General features: G+C 46.1%; 1 protein-coding gene across 2 annotated transcripts in view; it reads right to left on the bottom strand.

Moving 5' to 3' along the window:
• Positions 1–19,823, bottom strand: part of spryd3 (SPRY domain containing 3) — a 384,202-nt gene that overhangs the window by 5,409 nt on the left and 358,970 nt on the right. For both annotated transcript variants that reach the window (XM_043682106.2, XM_043682107.2), the window contains one exon: positions 18,301–18,440. In XM_043682106.2, the coding sequence (XP_043538041.1) occupies positions 18,301–18,440 (140 nt within the window). The remainder of the gene's footprint in view (positions 1–18,300; positions 18,441–19,823) is intronic.

The raw sequence follows: 19,823 nt of genomic DNA, 5'->3' as shown, positions 1-19,823 counted from the left end.
TGCAACAACCATTCCTGTCCCTGCTCTATCCATGTCTCCGAAATGGCCACAACATTGAAGTCCTAGGTACCTATATGAAGAGCACATTTAGAGAGGTGGTCACATTGCAGCTCAAGGGACGGGAAGAAAGAAGGGAATGGGTGACCACCAGGCAGTCAAAGAGAAACAGAGCTGAAAATGTGTTGCTGGAAAAGCGCAGCAGGTCAGGCAGCATCCAGGGAACAGCAGAATCGACGTTTCGGGCATAAGCCCTTCTTCAGGAATGAGGAAAGTTTGTCCAGCAGGCTAAGATAGAAGGTAGGGAGGAGGGACTTGGGGGAGGGACGTCGGAAATGCGATAGGTGGAAAGAGGTCAAGGTGAGGGTGATAGGTCAGACTGGGGTGGGGGCGGAGAGGTCAGGAAGAAGATTGCAGGTTAGGAAGGCGGTGCTGAGTTTGATGGATTTGACTGAGACAAGGTGGGGGGAGGGGAAATGAGGAAACTGGTGAAATCCGAGTTCATCCCTTGTGGTTGGAGGGTTCCTAGGCGGAAGATGAGGCGCTCTTCCTCCAACCGTCGTGTTGTTGTAGTCTGGCGATGGAGGAGTCCAAAGACCTGCATATCCTTGGTGGAGTGGGAGGGGGAGTTGAAGTGTTGAGCCACAGGGTGGTTGGGTTGGTTGGTCCGGGTGTCCCAGAGGTGTTCTCTGAAACGCTCTGCAAGTAGGCGGCCTGTCTCCCCAATATAGAGGAGGCCACATCGGGTGCAGAGGATGTGTGTGGAGGTGCAGGTGAATCTGTGGCGGATATGGAAGTTTCCTTTGGGGCCTTGGAGGGAGGTGAGGGGGGAGGTGTGGGCGCAAGTCTTGACCCTCCTGCGGTTGCAGGGGAAGGTGCCGGGAGTGGAGGTTGGGTTGGTGGGGGGTGTGGATCTGACGAGGGAGTCACGGAGGGAGTGGTCTTTACGGAACGCTGATAGGGGGGGGGGGGGGGAGGGAAATATATCCTTGGTGGTGGGGTCCGTTTGGAGGTGGCGGAAATGACGGCGGATGATCCGCTGTACATGGAGATTGGTGGGGTGGTAGGTGAGGACCAGTGGGGTTCTGTCCTGGTGGCGGTTGGAGGTGCGGGGCTCAAGGGCGGAGGAGCGGGAAGTGGAAGAGATGCGGTGGAGGGCATCTTCGACCACGTCGGGGGGGAAATTTCGGTCCTTGAAGAAGGAGGCCATCTGGGTTGTACGTTCTTGAAGAAGGAGGCCCATAAACTAGTCAAAGAGAAACAGGCAGGTATAGCAGGAGACCCCTGGGGTCCCACTCTCAAATTAATTTTCCTTTCCAGAAGCTGATGACAGCGCTAGTTCCTCAAGGGAGTGCAGACAGAGCTAAACTTCTGACACCACAAGTGACCTTACTGTACAGGAGGGGAAGAAGAAGAAAGCTGGAGTGATCGTGATAGGGGATTCCTTAGTTCGGAGAACAGACAAGGATTTCAGCGGCCGCAGACTGCACTCCAGGATGGTGTATTGCCCCACTGGTGCAAGGGCCAGGGATGTCACTGAATAGCTGCAGGGCAGGCTGAAGATGACGACATCATGGTACATGTTGGTATCAATGATATAGGTAGAATGAGGGATGAGGTCAAGAATTCAGGGAACTGGGAGCAGACGAAAATTAGGTACTGAAAGGTTGTAATCTCTGGATTACTCCCAGTGCCATGGGTTAGTGAGTACAGAAACAGGAGAATACAGTAGATGAATGCCTGGGTCAAGAGCTAATGTGGGAGGCCTTTATATTCCTGGATCACTGAAACCATTTCTGGGGAAGGTGGGAGCTCTACAGATGGGATAGTTGTGGGAGGGTTTGCTACAGGCGTTGGGAGGAGTTTAAAGAAGTTCAGCAAGGGGAGGGGACACAATGCATTAGTAAAATAGGAACACCGCATCATATAATAAAGGCAGCTGAGCAGCAGCACACGGTGAAGCAGCCCCGGAGTATCATGCAGGCAGCAAGTGCCGGACGGAGACCAGCACGATGGAGGCAATCCCTTACAAATCACAGAGACTTGGTTGAAGGAAGGGCATGATTGGTAACTGAATGTTCCAGGATATAGATGCTTCACACAGGACAGGAGGGAAGTAAAAAGGGGGGGGAGGAGTTGTATTGCTGGTCAGGGGTAATATCACGGCTGTGCTAAAGGAGGACACTATGGAGGGCTTGGGTAGTGAGGCATTATAGGTGGAGCTGAGAAATAAGAAGGGTGCAGTTACATTGTTGGGGCTGTATTACAGGCCTCCCAACAGTGAGTGTGAGGTAGAAGAACAAATAGGTATACAGATTATGGAAAGATGTAGAGGCAACAGGGAGTAGGTGAGGAGCAGAAGGATACAAATGCTTAGGAATTAGGCGATAGGTTTAGAGAGTAGATTTGGATCGGCTCAGACTTGGAGGATCGAAGGGCCTGTTCCTGGACTGTAAATGTTCTTTGCTGAAAATGTGTTGCTGGAACAGTGCAGCAGGTCAGTCAGCATCCAGGGAACAGGAGAATCGACGTTTCGGGCATAAGCCCTTCTTCAGGAATTCTCTGTTAATCCAGCCAGTTACCTTGGAGCAGCTGAGTGCCGGTCTGAAGCAGAAAGGGGGTTAGAACTTGGAAAATAGAACATAGAACATTACAGCACAGTACAGGCCCTTCGGCCCTCAATGTCACACCCACCTGTGGAACCAATCTGAAGCCCATCCAACCTACACTATTCGATTCTCATCCATATGTTTATCCAGTGACCATTTAAATGCCCGTAATGTTGGCGAGTCTACAACTGTTGCAGATAGTGCATTCCACTACTACTCTGAGCAAAGAAACTACCTCTGACATCTGTCCTATATGTATCACCCCTCGATTTAAAGCTATGCCTCCTCATGCTAGCCATTGCCATCCAAGGAAAAAGGCTCTCCCTATCCACCCTATCTAACCCTCTAATTATCTTACATGTCTCAATTAAGTCAGCTCTCAACCTTCTTCTCTCTAACAAAAACAGCCTCAAGTCTCTCACTTTTTTGGCACAGTGGTTAGCACTGCTGCCTCACAGCGCCAGAGACCCAGGTTCAATTCCCACCTCGGGCAACTGTATGCGTGGAGTTTGCACATTCTCCCCGTGTCTGCGTGGGTTTCCTCCGGGTGCTCCGGTTTCCTCCCACAGTCCAAAGATGTGCAGGTTAGGTGAATTGGCCATGCTAAATTGCCCGTAGTGTAAGGTGAAGGGGTAAATGTAGGGGAATGGGTCTGGGTGGATTGCTCTTCAGAGGGTCGGTGTGGACTTGGGCCAAAAGGCCTGTTTCCACATTGTAAGTAATCTAATCAAGACCTACCCTCCATACCAGGCAACATTCCAGTAAATCTCCTCTGAACCCTTTCCAATGCCTCCACATCATTCCTATAATGTGGTGACCACAACTGTACACAATAGTCCAAGTGCAGCTACACCAGAGTTTTGTGCAGCTGCAGCATGACCACATGGCTCCAAAACTCAATCCCTCTACCAATAAAAGCTCACACACCGTATGCCTTCTTAATAACCCCAGCAACCTGGGTGGCAATTTTCAGGGATCTATGCACATGGACACCGAGATCTTTCTGCTCATCTACACTACCAAGAATCTTACCATTAGCCCAGTACTCTTCATTCCTGTTGCTCCATCCAAAGTGAATCACCTCACATTTTTCCACATTAAACTCCATTTGCCACCTCTCATCCCAGCTCTGCAGCTTATCTATGTCCCTCTGGAACCTACAACATCCTTTTGCACTATTCCACAATTCCACTGACCTTAGTGTCATGCGCAAATTTACTAACCCATCCATCCATGCTCTCATCCAGATCATTTATAAAAATGACAAACAGCAGTGGACCCAAAACAGACCCTGTGCGGTACACGACGAATAACTGTACTCCAGGATTAATATTTCCCATCAACCTGTCTTCTTTCAGCTAGCCAATTTCTGATCCAAACCACTAAATCACCCTCAATCCATTGCTTCTGTATTTTGTGCAATAGCATACTGTGGGGAACGTTATCAAATACCTTACTGAAATCCATACACATCACATTAACCGCTTTATCCTCATACACCTGTTTGGTCACCCACAGAGGACATGGTTAGTGCAGCACCTCAGCGCGACTTCACAAACCATTCGAAGGCTTACTTTTTTGCAGTTTCCACGTCAATATGCATGAGTACACGTTTCTGTAGATGACTTGTACTGTTCCACCAATGTGACTCTGCTTCTGCAGATGTTACCTTTTTATATTTCTTTTTTAGTTTAATGTAAGTCTCTAATTTGAGTTGCTTGGTTGGTACATCATGAACAGTCTCTTCTTGCTGTCAACTTCCTTAACCAGAATTGCTGTCTTATTCCTTATCTGCACTGACAAATGGAAGCCATCATCTATTCCAGTTTGCTCTGCCCAAATCTTTGTAGCTTCTTCCCAGAACATGCCTCTTTCGACACTTCTAGCATAAATTTCAACATCTCCTGATACAGAATACCCTGGAGTTCAGAATTTCTTTGCTTCTCATTTCTTCACCCTTTTGTTCCTGGAACCCAGATCCAAAATTCCCAGACCATATCTTCCATTCTTCTTTGCATTCTGAATGAGAGCATTTAAATTGTCTGAAAAATACTGGAAGAGAGCATTCTGTTGGTGTACCTCCATACCAAGGATTCAATTCAAGAATTTGCCAAAGCTGTTGTAGTCTTTATCCAATGTGAGAAGGCCTGAATGGTCTTCCATATTTATCAAACCTACACCAATTAATCCCTGTCAAACATCTTTGAAAAAGTCTTCAACATAGTCTTTCGGTGATGACACCCGTGGACTATCCAGATTTGCAATAGATTTCAGGACTACTTCCAAGGCACTCCTTCCATACCTGTTATCAAAACTGGACCAACTCAAATCTCTAGTTTCAGTGGCTCATCTGTCACCATGTGTAAGAGCACTCAAACTTTCCAGTCTTTTTGCAACAATTGAAGGTTGGAGCAGAGTGGAGACAGCTGTTGGACTGTAGTCTGGTGCAGGTGGTCAGACCATGTGTGGAGGCCCTGTGCTGAGGTGCTACACTGTAATATCTATTTAAAATTTCCTACCTTATTGTAATGTCAACCCTTTAATGTTTTTCTATTTTTTCAGCCTAGTTTTACTTATTTTACTTATTTTTCAACTCTAAGTAATGCAACTACTTTTATTCCTCTGCTATATCCACGAGCCGTACCTAGGTACTTATACCTAAGATGCCGCTATGAAAAGGCAGCCATTGTAAAAGCTTATCACTGTACTTGTACAATGGAATACATGTGACAACAAAAGGATATTGTATACTGTAGGAACCAAGGCAGACAGGGTTCATCCATGTTGAGATATCATGGAGTAAGGCGAGGCTGAATGGCCTCTACTTTAATGCTAGAAGTATTATAGATAAAATGATGAGTTAAGGGCATGGACTGCCAGTGGAATGTGATGTTGTTGTCGTCATAGAAATGTGGAGGGTATAACAAAAGAAGTGGCGTTGCATTATTTAATAAGAGGTTAGTTACTGCAGAAAGGCAGGATGATATCTTGAAAGAGCCATTAAATGAGGCTTTGTGGGTAGCACTTAGGAATAAAAAGGGGGCAGTCACACTGTTTGGAATACATTATAGGCCCCCAAACAGTCAGAGGGCAATAAAGGAGCGGATATGACAAAAATTCACTGAGGTATGCAAAAACAATAACAGGATAATTATATTAACTGAGAGAAAGTGAGGACTGCAGATGCTGGAGATCAGAGTCAAAATGTGTGGCGCTGGAAAAACACAGCAGGTCAGGCAGCATCTGAGGAGCAGGAGATTCATGTTTCAGGCAGAAGCCCTTCATCAGGAATGGCAATATTGTTAGGCAATTTCAACTTCCCCAACATTACTTTGGATAACTGTAATATAAAGGGTTCAGAGAGGGCAGATTTCTTGAAATGTATTCAGGAGAGCTTTTTATATCAACATGTAGATGATCCTATAAGGGACGGTGCAGTGCCAGACCGAATTCTGGGGAATGAAGTCAGACAAGTGGTTGAGGTGACTGTGAGGAAGCATTGTAGTGATGATGAGCACATCAGTGGACATTTTAAGGTGGTTATGGAAAAGGAAAAAGATAACCCATGGAAAAGTATTTTGGAGTTGGGGAAGACAGATTTTATTCAAAACCATTGTCCTACGAGAGACAGAGACACACACAGAGACAGAGAGAGACAGAGACCGAGAGAGAGACCGAGAGAGAGACCGAGAGAGAGACCGAGAGAGAGACCGAGAGAGAGACCGAGAGAGAGACCGAGACCGAGACCGAGAGAGAGCGCGCGAAAGAGAGCGCGACAGAGAGAGCGACAGAGAGAGCGACAGAGAGAGCGACAGAGAGAGCGACAGAGAGAGCGACAGAGAGAGCGACAGAGAGAGCGACAGAGAGAGCGACAGAGAGAGCGAGCGAGAGAGCGAGCGAGAGAGCGAGCGAGAGAGCGAGCGAGAGAGAGAGCGAGAGAGAGAGCGAGAGAGAGAGAGACAGAGAGAGAGAGAGAGAGAGAGAGAGAGAGACAGACAGAGAGACAGTTTAACCTGAGGGTCACCATGTCTCAGGCAAATGGAGAGGTGGAGAAGGATAGTCCTTCATGGTAAGCTCAGCTGGTGCGGCAATTGAATCGACGCTATAAGCATCACTCTACACCACAAACCAGCTGGCCACAAGCAAAGTAGACAGGGACTAACTACTTCTGGGTAAACCTACAGCAGAACAGTGGGAGGGTGTTCAAAACAGAATTGGAGACAGTACAGGCCAAACACCTTTCCTTTCGGGTGAAATGTAGGAGCAACAAGCTCAAAGGACCCTGGATGTCGTAGAATATTCAGGACTAGATAAAAAGGAAGAGAGAGGCTTTTAACAGGTACACAGGGATCAATGGGAGTCCGAGAAAAAGGGGAAATTAAGAAAGCAATTAGGAGAACAAAGAGGAGCATGAATAGGTACTGGTGGGTCAGATTAGGGAGAATCCCAAGATATTCTACAAGTGGCATCATGGCACTGCTGCCTCACAGCACCACAGACCCAGACTCAATTCTAGCCTCGGGTGACTGTCTGTGTGGAGTTTGCACATTCTCCCCGTGTCTGCATGGGTTTCCCTCGGGTGCTCCGGTTTCCTCCCACAGTCCAAAGATGTTCAGATTAGATGGAATGGCTGTGCTAAATTACCCAGTGTCCAGGAGTGTGCAGGTCAGGTGGATTAGCCATGTTAAATATGGGGTTATAGGGATAGGATGGGGAGCTGGGTTTGGGTGAGATACTCTTTGGAGGGTTGGTGCAGAGTCAGTGAGCTAAATGGCCTCTTTTTGCACTGTATATTCTATGAAATATATCAAGGGGAAGAGGATATCCAGGAAATGAATAGGGCCCATTAGGGACCTAGGGACCATCAGTAGAGCCGGAGGACATCAGTCAGGTGGTAAAGGACTGCTTCACATCTGTCTTCACTTTGGTAAAAGAGGTTGCAGGTACAAAATTCGGGTAGATGGACTGTGAGATTCTTCATCTGCTTGACACAGGGTAAGGAGGTATTAGAGGTTTTAGTGAGCTCAAAAGTAAACAAATCCCCAGGGCGAATGTATTGTATCCAGGTTGCTGTGGGAGGTGAAGGAGGAAATTATACGGACTTTAAGCCAAATTTTAAATTCCTCTCTGGCAACAGGGAAGTTTGTCAGAGGACTGGAGGACAATTAATGTGGCTCTACTTTTCAAGAAGGGTGTTAGGGATACTATTGGAGAAAATTCTGAAGCAGAGAATTAACCTCTCCTTGCACAGGCAAGGTTTAAAAAGAGATAGTCAACATGGCTTTGTCAGAGGGAGGTCATGCCTAATACGTTTGAGGAATTTTTGAAGAGGTGATCAGGTGTGTAGGTGATGGTAGGGCAGTTAATGTAGTTCATGTGGATATCAGAAAATCCTTTCACAAGGTCCCACATAAGAAACAGACTAAGACATTTAAGCAACACTTGGATAGGGACATGGATGATAGTAAAATGAAGGGTATGTAGGTTAGTTTGATCTTCGAGTAGGATAAAACATCGAGGGCCAAAGGGTCTGTACTGTGGCATGCTGTTCTATATTCTAAGCTAAAAGGACATGCGATCCAGAGTTATTTGGCAAGTTGAATCTAAAATTGGCTTATTGACAGGAGACAGCTAGTGATAGTAGAAAGCTGGTTGTGTGACTGGAGGCTGGTGTGCAGTGACGTGCCACAGGAATCACTGCTGGGTCCATTATTGTTTGTATTATGTTTAAACGATGTGGATGAGAAAATGGAGGGAGGGGAATGATAGGTAAGTTTGTGGATGACACAAAGATTAACGGTTGGTTGACAATGAGGAAGGTGGTGTATAGATACGTTGGCCAGACGGACAGATCAGTATGAGAAAGAATTTAACCCTCTAAATGTGAGGTGATGCACTCTGGAAGAAGTAAAAAGACGAGGGAGTACTCAATGAATGGTAGAACATTAGGAACCTCAGAGGAACATAGGGATCTTGGGGTGTTCGTCCATTGATCCTTGAGGAGGCAGGACAGGTGAACAGGGTAATTAAGAAGGCACACAGGATGCTTGCCTTTGTCTGCTGCAAGTCAAAATGTGAGGTACTGGAAAAGCACAGCAGGTCAGGCAGCATCCGAGGAGCAGGAAAATTAATTTTTCGGGCATAAGCCGTTCATCAGGAAAAGGGAGGGGGAAGGGGGATGAGAGAATAAATGGGGGGTGGGGGTGTGGCTGGGAAGGTAGATAGGATGGTGATAGATGGATGCAGGTGGGAGGTAATTGTGATAGGTCAGTGGGGAGGGTGGAGTGGATAGGTGGGAAGGAAGATGTACAGGTAGGACAGGTCAAGAGGGTGGTGCCAAGTATGAGGTGGTGGGAGGGGATATTTAGAAACTGAAGTCAGTGTTGATGTTGTGCGGTTGTCGGGCCCTGAGGCGGAAGGTGAAGTGTTCTTCCTTCAGTTGGTGGGTGGCTTTGATTTGGCGGTGGAAGAGGCCCAGGATTTGCGTGTCCTTGGGGGAGTGCGAGGGGGAAGTTGAACTGGATGGCCACAGGGCAGAGCTTAGCATAGATTATAAGAGCAGGGAGGGCTGAAAAGGTTCAGAGGCGACCTGTTTGAGGTGTATATAATTAAGGGAGGGTGGGCACAGACAGGATCATAGGCTCATAAAACCCCTACAGTGTGGAGGCAGGCCATTGGTCCATTGAGTCTACATTGATCCTCTGAACAGCATCCCAACCAGATAGATGGATAGAAAGATCAATAACAAAGGGCATACTTTTAAGGAGGTTTGGAATAGATTCAAGGAAAAACGTTTTCCCGCAAAGGGTGATGGGGGTCTGGAATGTACTGCCTGGGAGGGTAAGTTGAGGCAGGAAACCTCAAAAAAAAATACACTGATGAGTGTTTGAACATAACATTCAAGGCTACAGGCCAATTGTTGGAACGTGGGATGAGTGTAGATTTACAGTAGCTTTTGTTTACAAAGAGTTGATGGACCGAATTACCTGTTCTACATTGTAGAACTCTATGATTCTAATAGAACATCGAAATATACAGCACAGGAACAAGCTGTTCGGCCCACGATGTTGTGCCGAAAATGACATCAAATTAAACTAATCCCTTCTGTCTGTCCTTGGTCCATATCCCTCCATTCCTTGCTTATTCATGTGCTTATCTAAAAATCCCTTAAACGACCCTAATGCATTTGCCTCTACCTCCATCCCGCAGTACGTTCCACACTCCTACCACTCTGTGTTAAAAAGGTTGCCCCTCACATCTCCCTTGAACTCCCTCCCCCGCCCCAGATTAAATGCATGCCCCCTAGTATTAGACCTTTCAAATCGAGAAAGAAGATTCTGACCGTGAAACTCTATCTATGCATCTCATGATTTTATAGACATCTACCAAGTCTCCCTTCAGCCTCTGCAGCTCCAGAGTCTGTCCTGATAGCTCATACCCTCTAATCCAGGCAACACCCTGGTAAATCTCCTCTGCACCCTCTCCAAAGCCTCCATTATCCTTCCTGTAATGTGGCGACCAAATTTGAACATAATACTTAAGTGTGATCTAACCAAAGTCTCATAAAGCTGCAACATGACATCCTGACTCTTGTATTCAATTCCCCGACCAATAAAGGCAAGCATGCCATACACCTTTTTTACCAGTCAATCCACTTGCTTGGCCACGTTCACAGAGCTATGGACTTGAACCACAAGATCCCTCTGTACATCAATACTATTCAGGGTCCTGCCATTAACTGTATACTTTTCTTTGACATTTGATCTCCCAAAGTGCAGCACCTTACATGTACCCAGATTAAACTCAATCTGCCATTTCTCCGTTGATATTTGCAACTGATCTATGTCCTGCTGTATCTTGTGACAACTTTCCACAACTCCACTGATCTTTGTATTGTCTGCAAACTTACAAACCCACCCACCTACAGTTTCATCCAAGTCATTTTTTCTAAATCACAAACTGCTGAGGTCCCAGTACAGATCTCTATGGAACACCACTAGTCATGGACCTCCAGCCTGAAAAACACCCTTCCACCATTACCTTCTATGGGCAAGCCAATTCTGAATCCACGCGGCCGAGTCATTGTGAATCCCACGCATCTTAATCTTCTGGATGAGCCTACCATGAGGGGACTTGTCAAAAGCCTTACTAAAACCCATGCAGACAATATCCACTGTTCTACCCTCATTGATTACTTTTGTCACATAGAGCCATAGAGCTGTACAGCATGGAAACAGACCCTTCAGTCCAACTGGCCCATGCCAACCAGACATCCTAAATTATCTAGTCCCATTTGCTAGCATTTGGACCACATCCCTCTAAACCCTCAGTTTTCATATACCCATCGAGATGCCTTTTAAATGTTGTAACTGTACCAGCCTCCACCACTTCCTCTGGCAGCTCATTCCATACATGCACCACCCTCTGCGTGAAAACTTAGGTCCCTTTTATATCTTTCCCCTCTCACCTTAAACTTATGACCTCTAGCTTTGGATGCCCTTGGGGAAAAGACCTTGTCTATTCACCCTATCCATGATTCTATAAACCTCGCCTAAGATCACCCCTCAGCCTCCAATGCTCCAGGGAAAATTCCTCAAAAAACTCAATCCAGTTAGTAAGACTTGACTTGCCTTGTACAAAGCCATTCTGACTGCCCCTAAATTGGCCACACTTTTCCAAATGTGTGTAAATCCTATCCCTAAGAATTCTCTCTTATAGCTTCCCAACCACAAATGTGAGACTCACCGGTCCATAGTTTCCTGGATTATCCCTATTTCCCTTCTTGAACAGGCTGATCATCAGTCTTCTGGGACCTCTCTAGTGGCTAATGAGGATTTAAAGATCTTGGTCAAGGCCCCAGCGATCTCCTCTCTCAATAACCTGGGGTAGATACGATCAGGCCTTGGGAACTTATCCACCCTAATGCTCTTCTTGCAGCAATGCTTAATGCTAATCTTACAGGTCTGCTTTCTTCAAGGATATTCAATTATGTTTATTCATTCATGGGCTGTGGGCATCGCTGGCCAGGCATTTAGTGCCCATCCCTAGTTGCTCGAGAAGGTGATGGTAAACTACCTCCTTGAACTGCTGCAGTCCATGTGCTGTAGGTAGACCCACAATCCTGTTAGAGAGGGAGTTCCAGGATTTTGACCCAGCGACAATGAAGGAATTGTAGTACATTTCCAAGTCAGAATAATGTGTGGCTTGGAGAGGAATTTAACAGATTGCAGTATTCCCATGTATTTGCTGCCCTTGCCCCACCAAATGGTAGAAGACATGGGTTTGGAAGGTGCTGTCTAAGGAGCCTTGATGAGTTGTTGCAGTCTATCTTGCAGAGGCACACATTGTGTTAATAGTGGAGGGAGTGAGTGTTTAAGGTGAAGCATAGAATAAGAATCAAAGGGACAGCTTTGTCTTGGATGGTGTCGAGCTTCTTGAGTGTTGTTGGAGCTGTATTCATTCAGGAAAGTGGGGAGTATTCAATCACACTCCTGACTTGTGCCTTATAGATGACAGTCGGGCTTTGGGGAGTCAGAAGTTGAGTTACTCACTGCAGGATTCCTAGCATCTGTTCTGCTCTTCTACAGACAGTATTTATGTAGTGCGTCCAGTTGAGTTTCTGGTCAATGGTGACCCCAGGATCTTGATAATGCGAGATTCAGCAATGGTAATTCCATTGAATGTCAAGGGTTGATGGTTAGATTGTCCCTTGCTGGAGATGATCATTGCCCGGCACTTGTGTGGTGTGAATGCTACTTGCCACTTGTCAAGAGTGTGTTGCTGGAAAAGCACAGCAGGTCAGGCAGCATCCGAGGAGCAGGAGAATCAACGATTCAGGCCAGAGCCCTTCATCAAGAACACTTTCTGATGAAGGGCTCTGGCCCAAAATGTCTACTCTCCTACTCCTTGGATACTACCTGAAGCGACTAGGCTTGTATACCCTTGAGTTTCGAAGACTGAGAGGGGATCTGATTGAGACGTATAAGATTATGAAAGGATTGGACACTCTGACAGTAGGAAACATGTTTCCGCTGATGGGGGAGTGCCGAACCAGAGGACACAGCTTAAAAATACGGGGTAGACCATTTAGGACAGAGCTCAGGAGAAACTTCTTCACCCAGAGAGTGGTGGCTGTGTGGAATGCTCTGCCCCAGAGGGCAGTGGAGGCCCACTCTCTGGATTCATTTAAGAAAGAGTTGGATAGAGCTCTCAAAGATAGTGGAATCAAGGGTTATGGAGATAAGGCAGGAACAGGATACTGATTAGGAATGATCAGCCGTGATTATATTGAATGGCGGTGCAAGCTCGAAGGGCTGAATGGCCTACTCCTGCACCTATTGTCTATTGTCTACCTGACCTGCTGTGCTTTTCCAGCAACACACTCTCGACTCTGATCTCCAGCATCTGCAGACCTCACTTTGTCCTTGCTACTTGTCAGCCCAAGTGACCAGGAGTTTCTGCAATTGGACATGGACTGCTTCAGTATCTGAGGAGTGATGAATGGTGCTGAACATTGTTCAATGATCACCACTTCTGACATTATGTTGAAGGAAAAGTCATTGATGATGATGATTGGGCCTACGACATTACCCTGAGGAATCCCTGCAGAAATGTCCTGGAACTGAGACAACTGACCTCCAACAATGTCAGCCACTTTCATTTGTGGCAGCTATGACTCCAAGTAACACTTATCCTTGATTCCAATTGGCTTCTTGATGCTGCACTCGGTTGAATGCGGCCTTGAGGTCAAGGAATGTCACTCCCATCCCACCTTCGGAATTTACCTTTTGTCCATTTTTGAAACAAGGCTGTAATGAGGTCAGGAGCTGAGAGGTGCTGGCAGAACTCAAGCTGGGTGCCGTCATGAAGTGCTACTTGATAACACTGTCGACAAGCCTTTCCATCAGTTTACTGTTAATTGAGAGAAGACTGATGGTGCAATGGGCAGGTAGGTTCTGGAGAACATCTTCAGTACTACTGCCAGAATGTTGTCAGGATCTGTAGACTTTGCAGTAGGTGGTGAGGGAACCAAAATGAAGGAGAAACGTACTTGACCTCATCCTTACCAATCTGGCAGCAGGAGATGCATCTGTCCATGACAGTATCAGTAAGAATGACCACCACATAGTCCTTGTGGAGACAAAGTCCTGCCTTCACAGTGAGAATAACCTCCATTGAATGCTTCAGCCTTCGCTTTTGCATGGATGTGCTGGGTTCCCCCATTGTTGAGGATGGAGACATTTTTGGAGCCTCCTCCAGGGAGTTGTTTAATTGTCTATTCATAACTGGACATAGCAGGACTGCAGAGTTTAGTTCTGATCCACTGATTGTGGGATTGCTTAGCTCTGTCTCTCACTTGCTGCTTATGCTGTGTGGCATGCAAGTATTTGGTAGCTCTCATCAGGTTGACATCTCATCTTCAGGTATACCTGGTGCTGCTCCTGGCATGCCCTCCTGCATTGAGTGGATGATATACCGGACCATGATTTTACAAATTGTGCTGGAGCACAATTCTATTGCTGTTGAGGTACTCGATCTGTTTGAAGTCTGCACAGTGATAGTGCCAGACAACACGATGAAGGGTATTCTCAAAGTAACAGTTGGACTTCATCCCCACAAGGACTTGTGGGTGGTCACTCCTACCGATACTGTCACGGACAGATGTATCTACAGCAGGCAAATAAGGATGACGTCAATAAGTGTTTGCCTCTTGTTGGTTCTTCATCATTAACCTTTAGGCCTCAACCAGCTAGGTCAGCAGATGTGCCACAAGGCACACTTGGTGATAGACACTGATGCACCCAACCTAGAGACAATGGTTGGAGACACTGGATACTGCAAAAACAATGAGCCCTGACAACATTCCAGCAACAGTACTGAAGACTTGTGCTCCAGAACTTGCCACTCCCCTAGTCAAGCTGTTCCAGTACAGTTACAACACTGGTATCTACTCGACAATATGGAAAATTGCCCAGCTATGTCCTGTACATAAAAAGCAGGAACAAATCCAACCTGGTCAATTACAGCCCGATCAGTCTACTCTCGATCATCAGGAAAGTGATGGAAGGTGTCACCAACAGTGCTATCAAGCAGCACCTGCTCAGCAATAACCTGCTCAGTGATGCCCAGTTTGGGTTCCACCAGGGTCACTCAACTCCTGACCTCATTACAGCCTTGGTTCAAACATAGACAAGAGCTGAATTACAGAGGGGAGGGGAGAGGGACAGCCCTTGACATCAAGGCTGCATTCGACTGAGTGTGGCATCAAGACGTCCTGGCAAAACTGGAATCAATGGGTATCAGGGGGCAAACTCTCTGGTGGTTGGAGTCACACTGATACATAGGAAAATGGTCATGGTTGTTGGAGGTCAGTCATCTCAGCTCCGGGACATCTCAGCAGGGGTTCCTCGGGGTAGTGTCTTAGGCCCAACCATCTTCAGTTGCTTCATTAATTACTTTCCCTCTATCATAAGGTCAGAAGTGGGGATACTCGCCACTGATTGCACAATATTCAGCACCATTCGCAACTCCTCAGTTACTGAAGCAGTCTGTGTCCAAATGCAACAAGATCTGGACAATATCCAAGCTTGGGCTGACAGGTGGCAAGTAACATTCGCACCACACAAATGCCAGGCTATGACCATCATCGCTAAAAGACAAGCTAACCACCACCCCCTTGACATTCAGTGGTGTTACCATCACTGAATCCCCCACTATCAACATACTGAGGGCTATTACTGATCAGAAACTCAGCTCACCACATAAACACAGTGACTACAAGAGCAGGACAGAGGCTAGGAATACTGAGGTGAGTAACTCAGCTCCTGATTCCCAAAGCCTGTCCATCATCTATGATACACAAGTCAGGAGTGTGGTGGAACACTTCCCACTTGCCTGGATGGGGGCAGCTCCAACAACACTCAAGAAGCTTGACACCATCCAGGACAAAGTAGCCCGTGTGATTGGCACCACATTCACAGGCATCCACTCCCTCCACCACTGACGCTCAGTGGCAGCAGTGTGTACCATCTACAAGATGCACTGCAGAAATTCACCAAAGATCCTCAGATAACACCTTCTAAACCCACAAGCACTTCCACCTAGAAGGACAAGGGTAGCAGATACATGGGAAAACCACCACCGTCAAGAAAGGAACAAAGAAACTTACAGACAGGAACAGGCCCTTTGGCACTCCAAGCTTGCGCTGATCCAGATCCTCTATCTAAACCTGTTACCTATTTTCTAAGGATCTGTATCACTCTGCTCCCTGCCCATTCATATATCTGCCTCGATAAGTCTTAAATGACGCTATCGCACCCACCTCTACCACCACCCCTGGCAACATGTCCCAGCCACCCTCCTCAGGTTCCCCTCTAAGACACTCACCATTCTGACTTGGAAACATATCGCTGTTCCTTCCAGTCAAAACCCTGGAATTCCTTCCCTAATGTCATTGTGGGTCAACCCACAGTAGGTGGATTGCAGTAGTTCAAAACGACAGCTCACCACCACCTTCTCAAGGGATGGGCAATAAATGCTGGGCCAGCCAGCAACGCCCACATCCCACAAAATGAATGAACAAATAAAAAATGAATTTTGTGCCCTTGGCATGCTTAATGCATCCAAGATGTGTGAATGATGCAGGAGTAATTGTTTATTAGCAAGGTGGTAATACATAGTAATCAGCAGGATTACTAGCAAGATTACTACAGCAAGGATTTTCCCTTGCCCATGTTTGACCTGATACCATTGGGGTTCATGGTGTACACAGCCAACGTTGAGGACTCTCAGAGGAGCTCCCCCCTGACTGTATGTACCGCTGTGCTGGCAACTCTGCTGTGCTTGGCCTGTCAGTGGTACTGGACATGTCCAGAGATGGTGGCAGTGGTGTTCCTGGGACATAAGCCATCTTCATGGAATCCATTCTCTCACATAATGTCAGGTTATTGATTGACAAGTCTGTGAGACAGCTCTTCCAATTTTAGCAATAGCACCCAGTAAGGAGGACTTTGCAGGATCGACAGGGCTATGTTTGCCAATGTTTTCAGTGCCTTAGTGATGTCAGTTGGTTCATCAAATTTCATTCCTTTGCCGCAGTTGAATCAACTTGCTTGGTCATTGCAGAGGGCAATTTAAGAGTCAACTATATTTCTTTGGGTCTGGAGTCACATGGAGGCCAGACCGGATGGTAGATTTTCCTTCCCTGTAGGATACTGGTGAACCAGATGGGTTTTTAAAACAGCAATTGGCCATATTGCCTACATCAGAAAACCTAAAATGTTGCATGGTGAGGTCTAGTCAGTGCTCGTGCAGACTCAATTTGAACATAACAGCAAGATCTCACAGTTGACACTCGAACAAATACCACATGAATCTTGTTTCAGTGATGTTGTTTGAAAGATAATATTGACCAGGGCACTGGGAAGGATTTACCATCTTCTTCGACAAAATTAACGTCATGGAAATGTTCATGCCCACCTGAGGCCCATGCAGGGCCTCAATTTTATCATTCCTCAAAAAGATGGCACTTCCTCAAGGCTGCACTAGAGAGTCAGTTTAGCTGTCCTGCTCAAGACTCTAAAGTGAGCTTTGAATCTACATTCTTCTAAGAGTGCTACCAACTGAGCCACACTTAACACTTCACTCAGTTCTGTGAATAAGTTATTCTGCATCTTGAATAACATTCCAAGTCTAGGCAAGATTTTCTTGCTTCTGCAAGAACAGAATGCAAGTTTGACCATTGGGCAATTACTCCCTCACCTCCATGCTGAAATTTTCTCTCTTATTTCATTGTAATCTTGCTGTGCTGATCTCCCACATTTGCATCCTATTCCTACTTACTCTTGGACCACCAAACTCTGGGTTCTTGCAATCTGCAGGCTTTTAAAAGGAAAAGATAAAGTTACCATCGTCCTACCAGACCATAGGGCTACTTTTCCTTGAGAGACATGACTGGGAATGTTCAACCTAAACATGCCTCATGTGAGGGGAGATACTTTAACATCTCCTGTGACATCAGTTAATCAGAACTTGCTGCTTGACCGCACATCTTTTCCTCCTACACTGTGACCCATTACATTCAGAGTCCCTCCTAATTAAAAAGCCAAAAAACTCAGCTCATTCTGTTCCCTTCAAGTGGTCCTGCTATCTGAGAGCTAGCCCAGGATAAGAAGGGGAAAATCTTTCTGCACATGACATGAGGTACCTAGCCCACACAAACTCTCTTAACGTTCATCAAGAAGATCAGAGCAGAACCATTTCCCATGTGATGCTTCACTGTGGTTCGCTCATCATGGGTGGCATGGGAAGTAATCCCAAAGGAGCTGAGGCAACAGTCAAACCAGTCCCTTGTTGCATCTTGTTCCCTGTTAGCACTCCAGAACACAAAGCTGTGTGTGCGAGGGCTCAACATTAACCTCACCAAGCTCTTGTTCAGCCAATAATGTACAATTAAAGGAGCCAAGGTGATAAAGATGACTTTATAGAAAGGCTCAAAATACTAGTGCGTTAAGTTTGAAGTCATGGGTCTTCATTCACAAGTCCCAGTACTGCTAAGCAACTCTAATATGTCAGCAACACAATTGCGCTCCAACTTATTCCTATCCAGTCAGCTAGGCACAATATTCCACAGAAGCAGCAGAAAGAACAGAGTGCAGGAAACAGCAAACGTAGGACAGGAGAAATACTTCCATACCGTTACTTTCTTTCCATCATATTCTTGCTCCATTTCCTCGCCTTCATCCTCTTCATCCTCATCATTAAAGTACATGATGTTCCTCACACGTCTCTGTTTGGGCTTCACTTCTGCAGCATCAACACAGTCATCACTGTCAGCTGTAGAAAGAAATGGATGTCAGTCAGGATAACGTACTTTGAGGGAAAGATATGGGCAAACTATAACGGAAACAATAAATCAGGAATAATTGGGCTCCATCGAACTGAAACTAATTTAGTTAACAACTGAGGAATATGAAACCAAACCTACAGATGACAGGCAATTTGATGTAGAAGTAGTTCATGCTTACATCCTGGTTCTTCATAAGATGTTTCCTTCAAATTTTAGGCATTGATTAATTCAGTCAAAAACATTGCATTCAAATGTTGCAGTCCATTCACTGCCTAATGGATTTCCTTTTTCTTGGAATAGATAAAGTGATCCAGTTCCTATGAGGAATGTGCCTATATTGTTTCATAACTTGTGCTTGAAAGAGAAAGTGGCCCCTTTGGTTTGGTCATGACCTCTATATTTGAAAGAACCATGGGAAACCCATCAAACATCCACAACCTCCCAGAATGGATCTTGCTCTGCACTTGGATACTGTTCCGGTCATTAACGCCACTGAAGCAGAGGGTCAGCTTGTTGTATTTGTCAGTGTGCAGGTGATGAAATGGGTTGCTGCTAACAGAGACTAGGATACATTCAATTTGGTGGCCAAACAACAGGTACAGATTGAACAGGCAGAAAGGGCATAGATTACCACCAGGCAGAATAGAGTTAGCAGGGAGTGCAGGTGTCGCTGTGGCCATCCCTCTTCCTAATAGATGTACCATTTTCAACACTGTTGGGGGAAGTCACTGTGCAGGGGAAAACAGTGGCAGATAACTTCATGGTAACTACAGATAAGTCTGCAGGACAGGATGGGAGGAAGATGGCAGGGATACAGTGGTAGGGGATTTAATGGTAAGTGGAACAGCCAGGTGTTTCAGCAACCGCAGAAGAGACTCCAGGATGGTATTTTGTCTCCCTGCTGCCATGGTCAGAGATGTCACTTGTTCGGCTGCACGGCATTCTGAAGAGGGAGGACAAACAGACAGGGATTGTGGAGTACATATTGGCACCAGTGACATAGGTAAGAAAGGGGACAAAAATAGAGAGTGCGAGAGAACTATTTCTTATTACTCTGTCAAATTGTGTCTCGTCCAGACAGGAAAAGATATGAGGTCCTGGAAGCAGAATGTAGACAGCTTGAAAGTAGATTAAAGGACAGAACCCAAAAGGCAGTAATCTCTGGATTATGTCCAGTGTCAAGTCTGAGTTTGTGTATGAATAGGAGGCTAGTCCAGATGAATGCATGGCTGGACAGATGATGCAGAAGGAAGGTCTTTAGATTTAGAATTAGAATTAGAGTTAGAGTTAGAATCCCTAGTGTGGAAACAGGTCCTTTGGCCCAATGAGTTCACACTGACCCTCCGAGCAGTAACCCACCCAGACCCATT

Source organism: Chiloscyllium plagiosum, unplaced genomic scaffold (genome assembly GCF_037043375.1).
Source record: "Chiloscyllium plagiosum isolate Xiang-an unplaced genomic scaffold, Cpla_swu_hap1 HiC_scaffold_53X, whole genome shotgun sequence".
In the NCBI taxonomy this organism is placed as follows: domain Eukaryota; kingdom Metazoa; phylum Chordata; class Chondrichthyes; order Orectolobiformes; family Hemiscylliidae; genus Chiloscyllium; species Chiloscyllium plagiosum.
The sequence above is the reverse complement of the archived record's forward strand: the minus strand, read 5'-3'. Positions and strand labels throughout refer to the sequence as shown.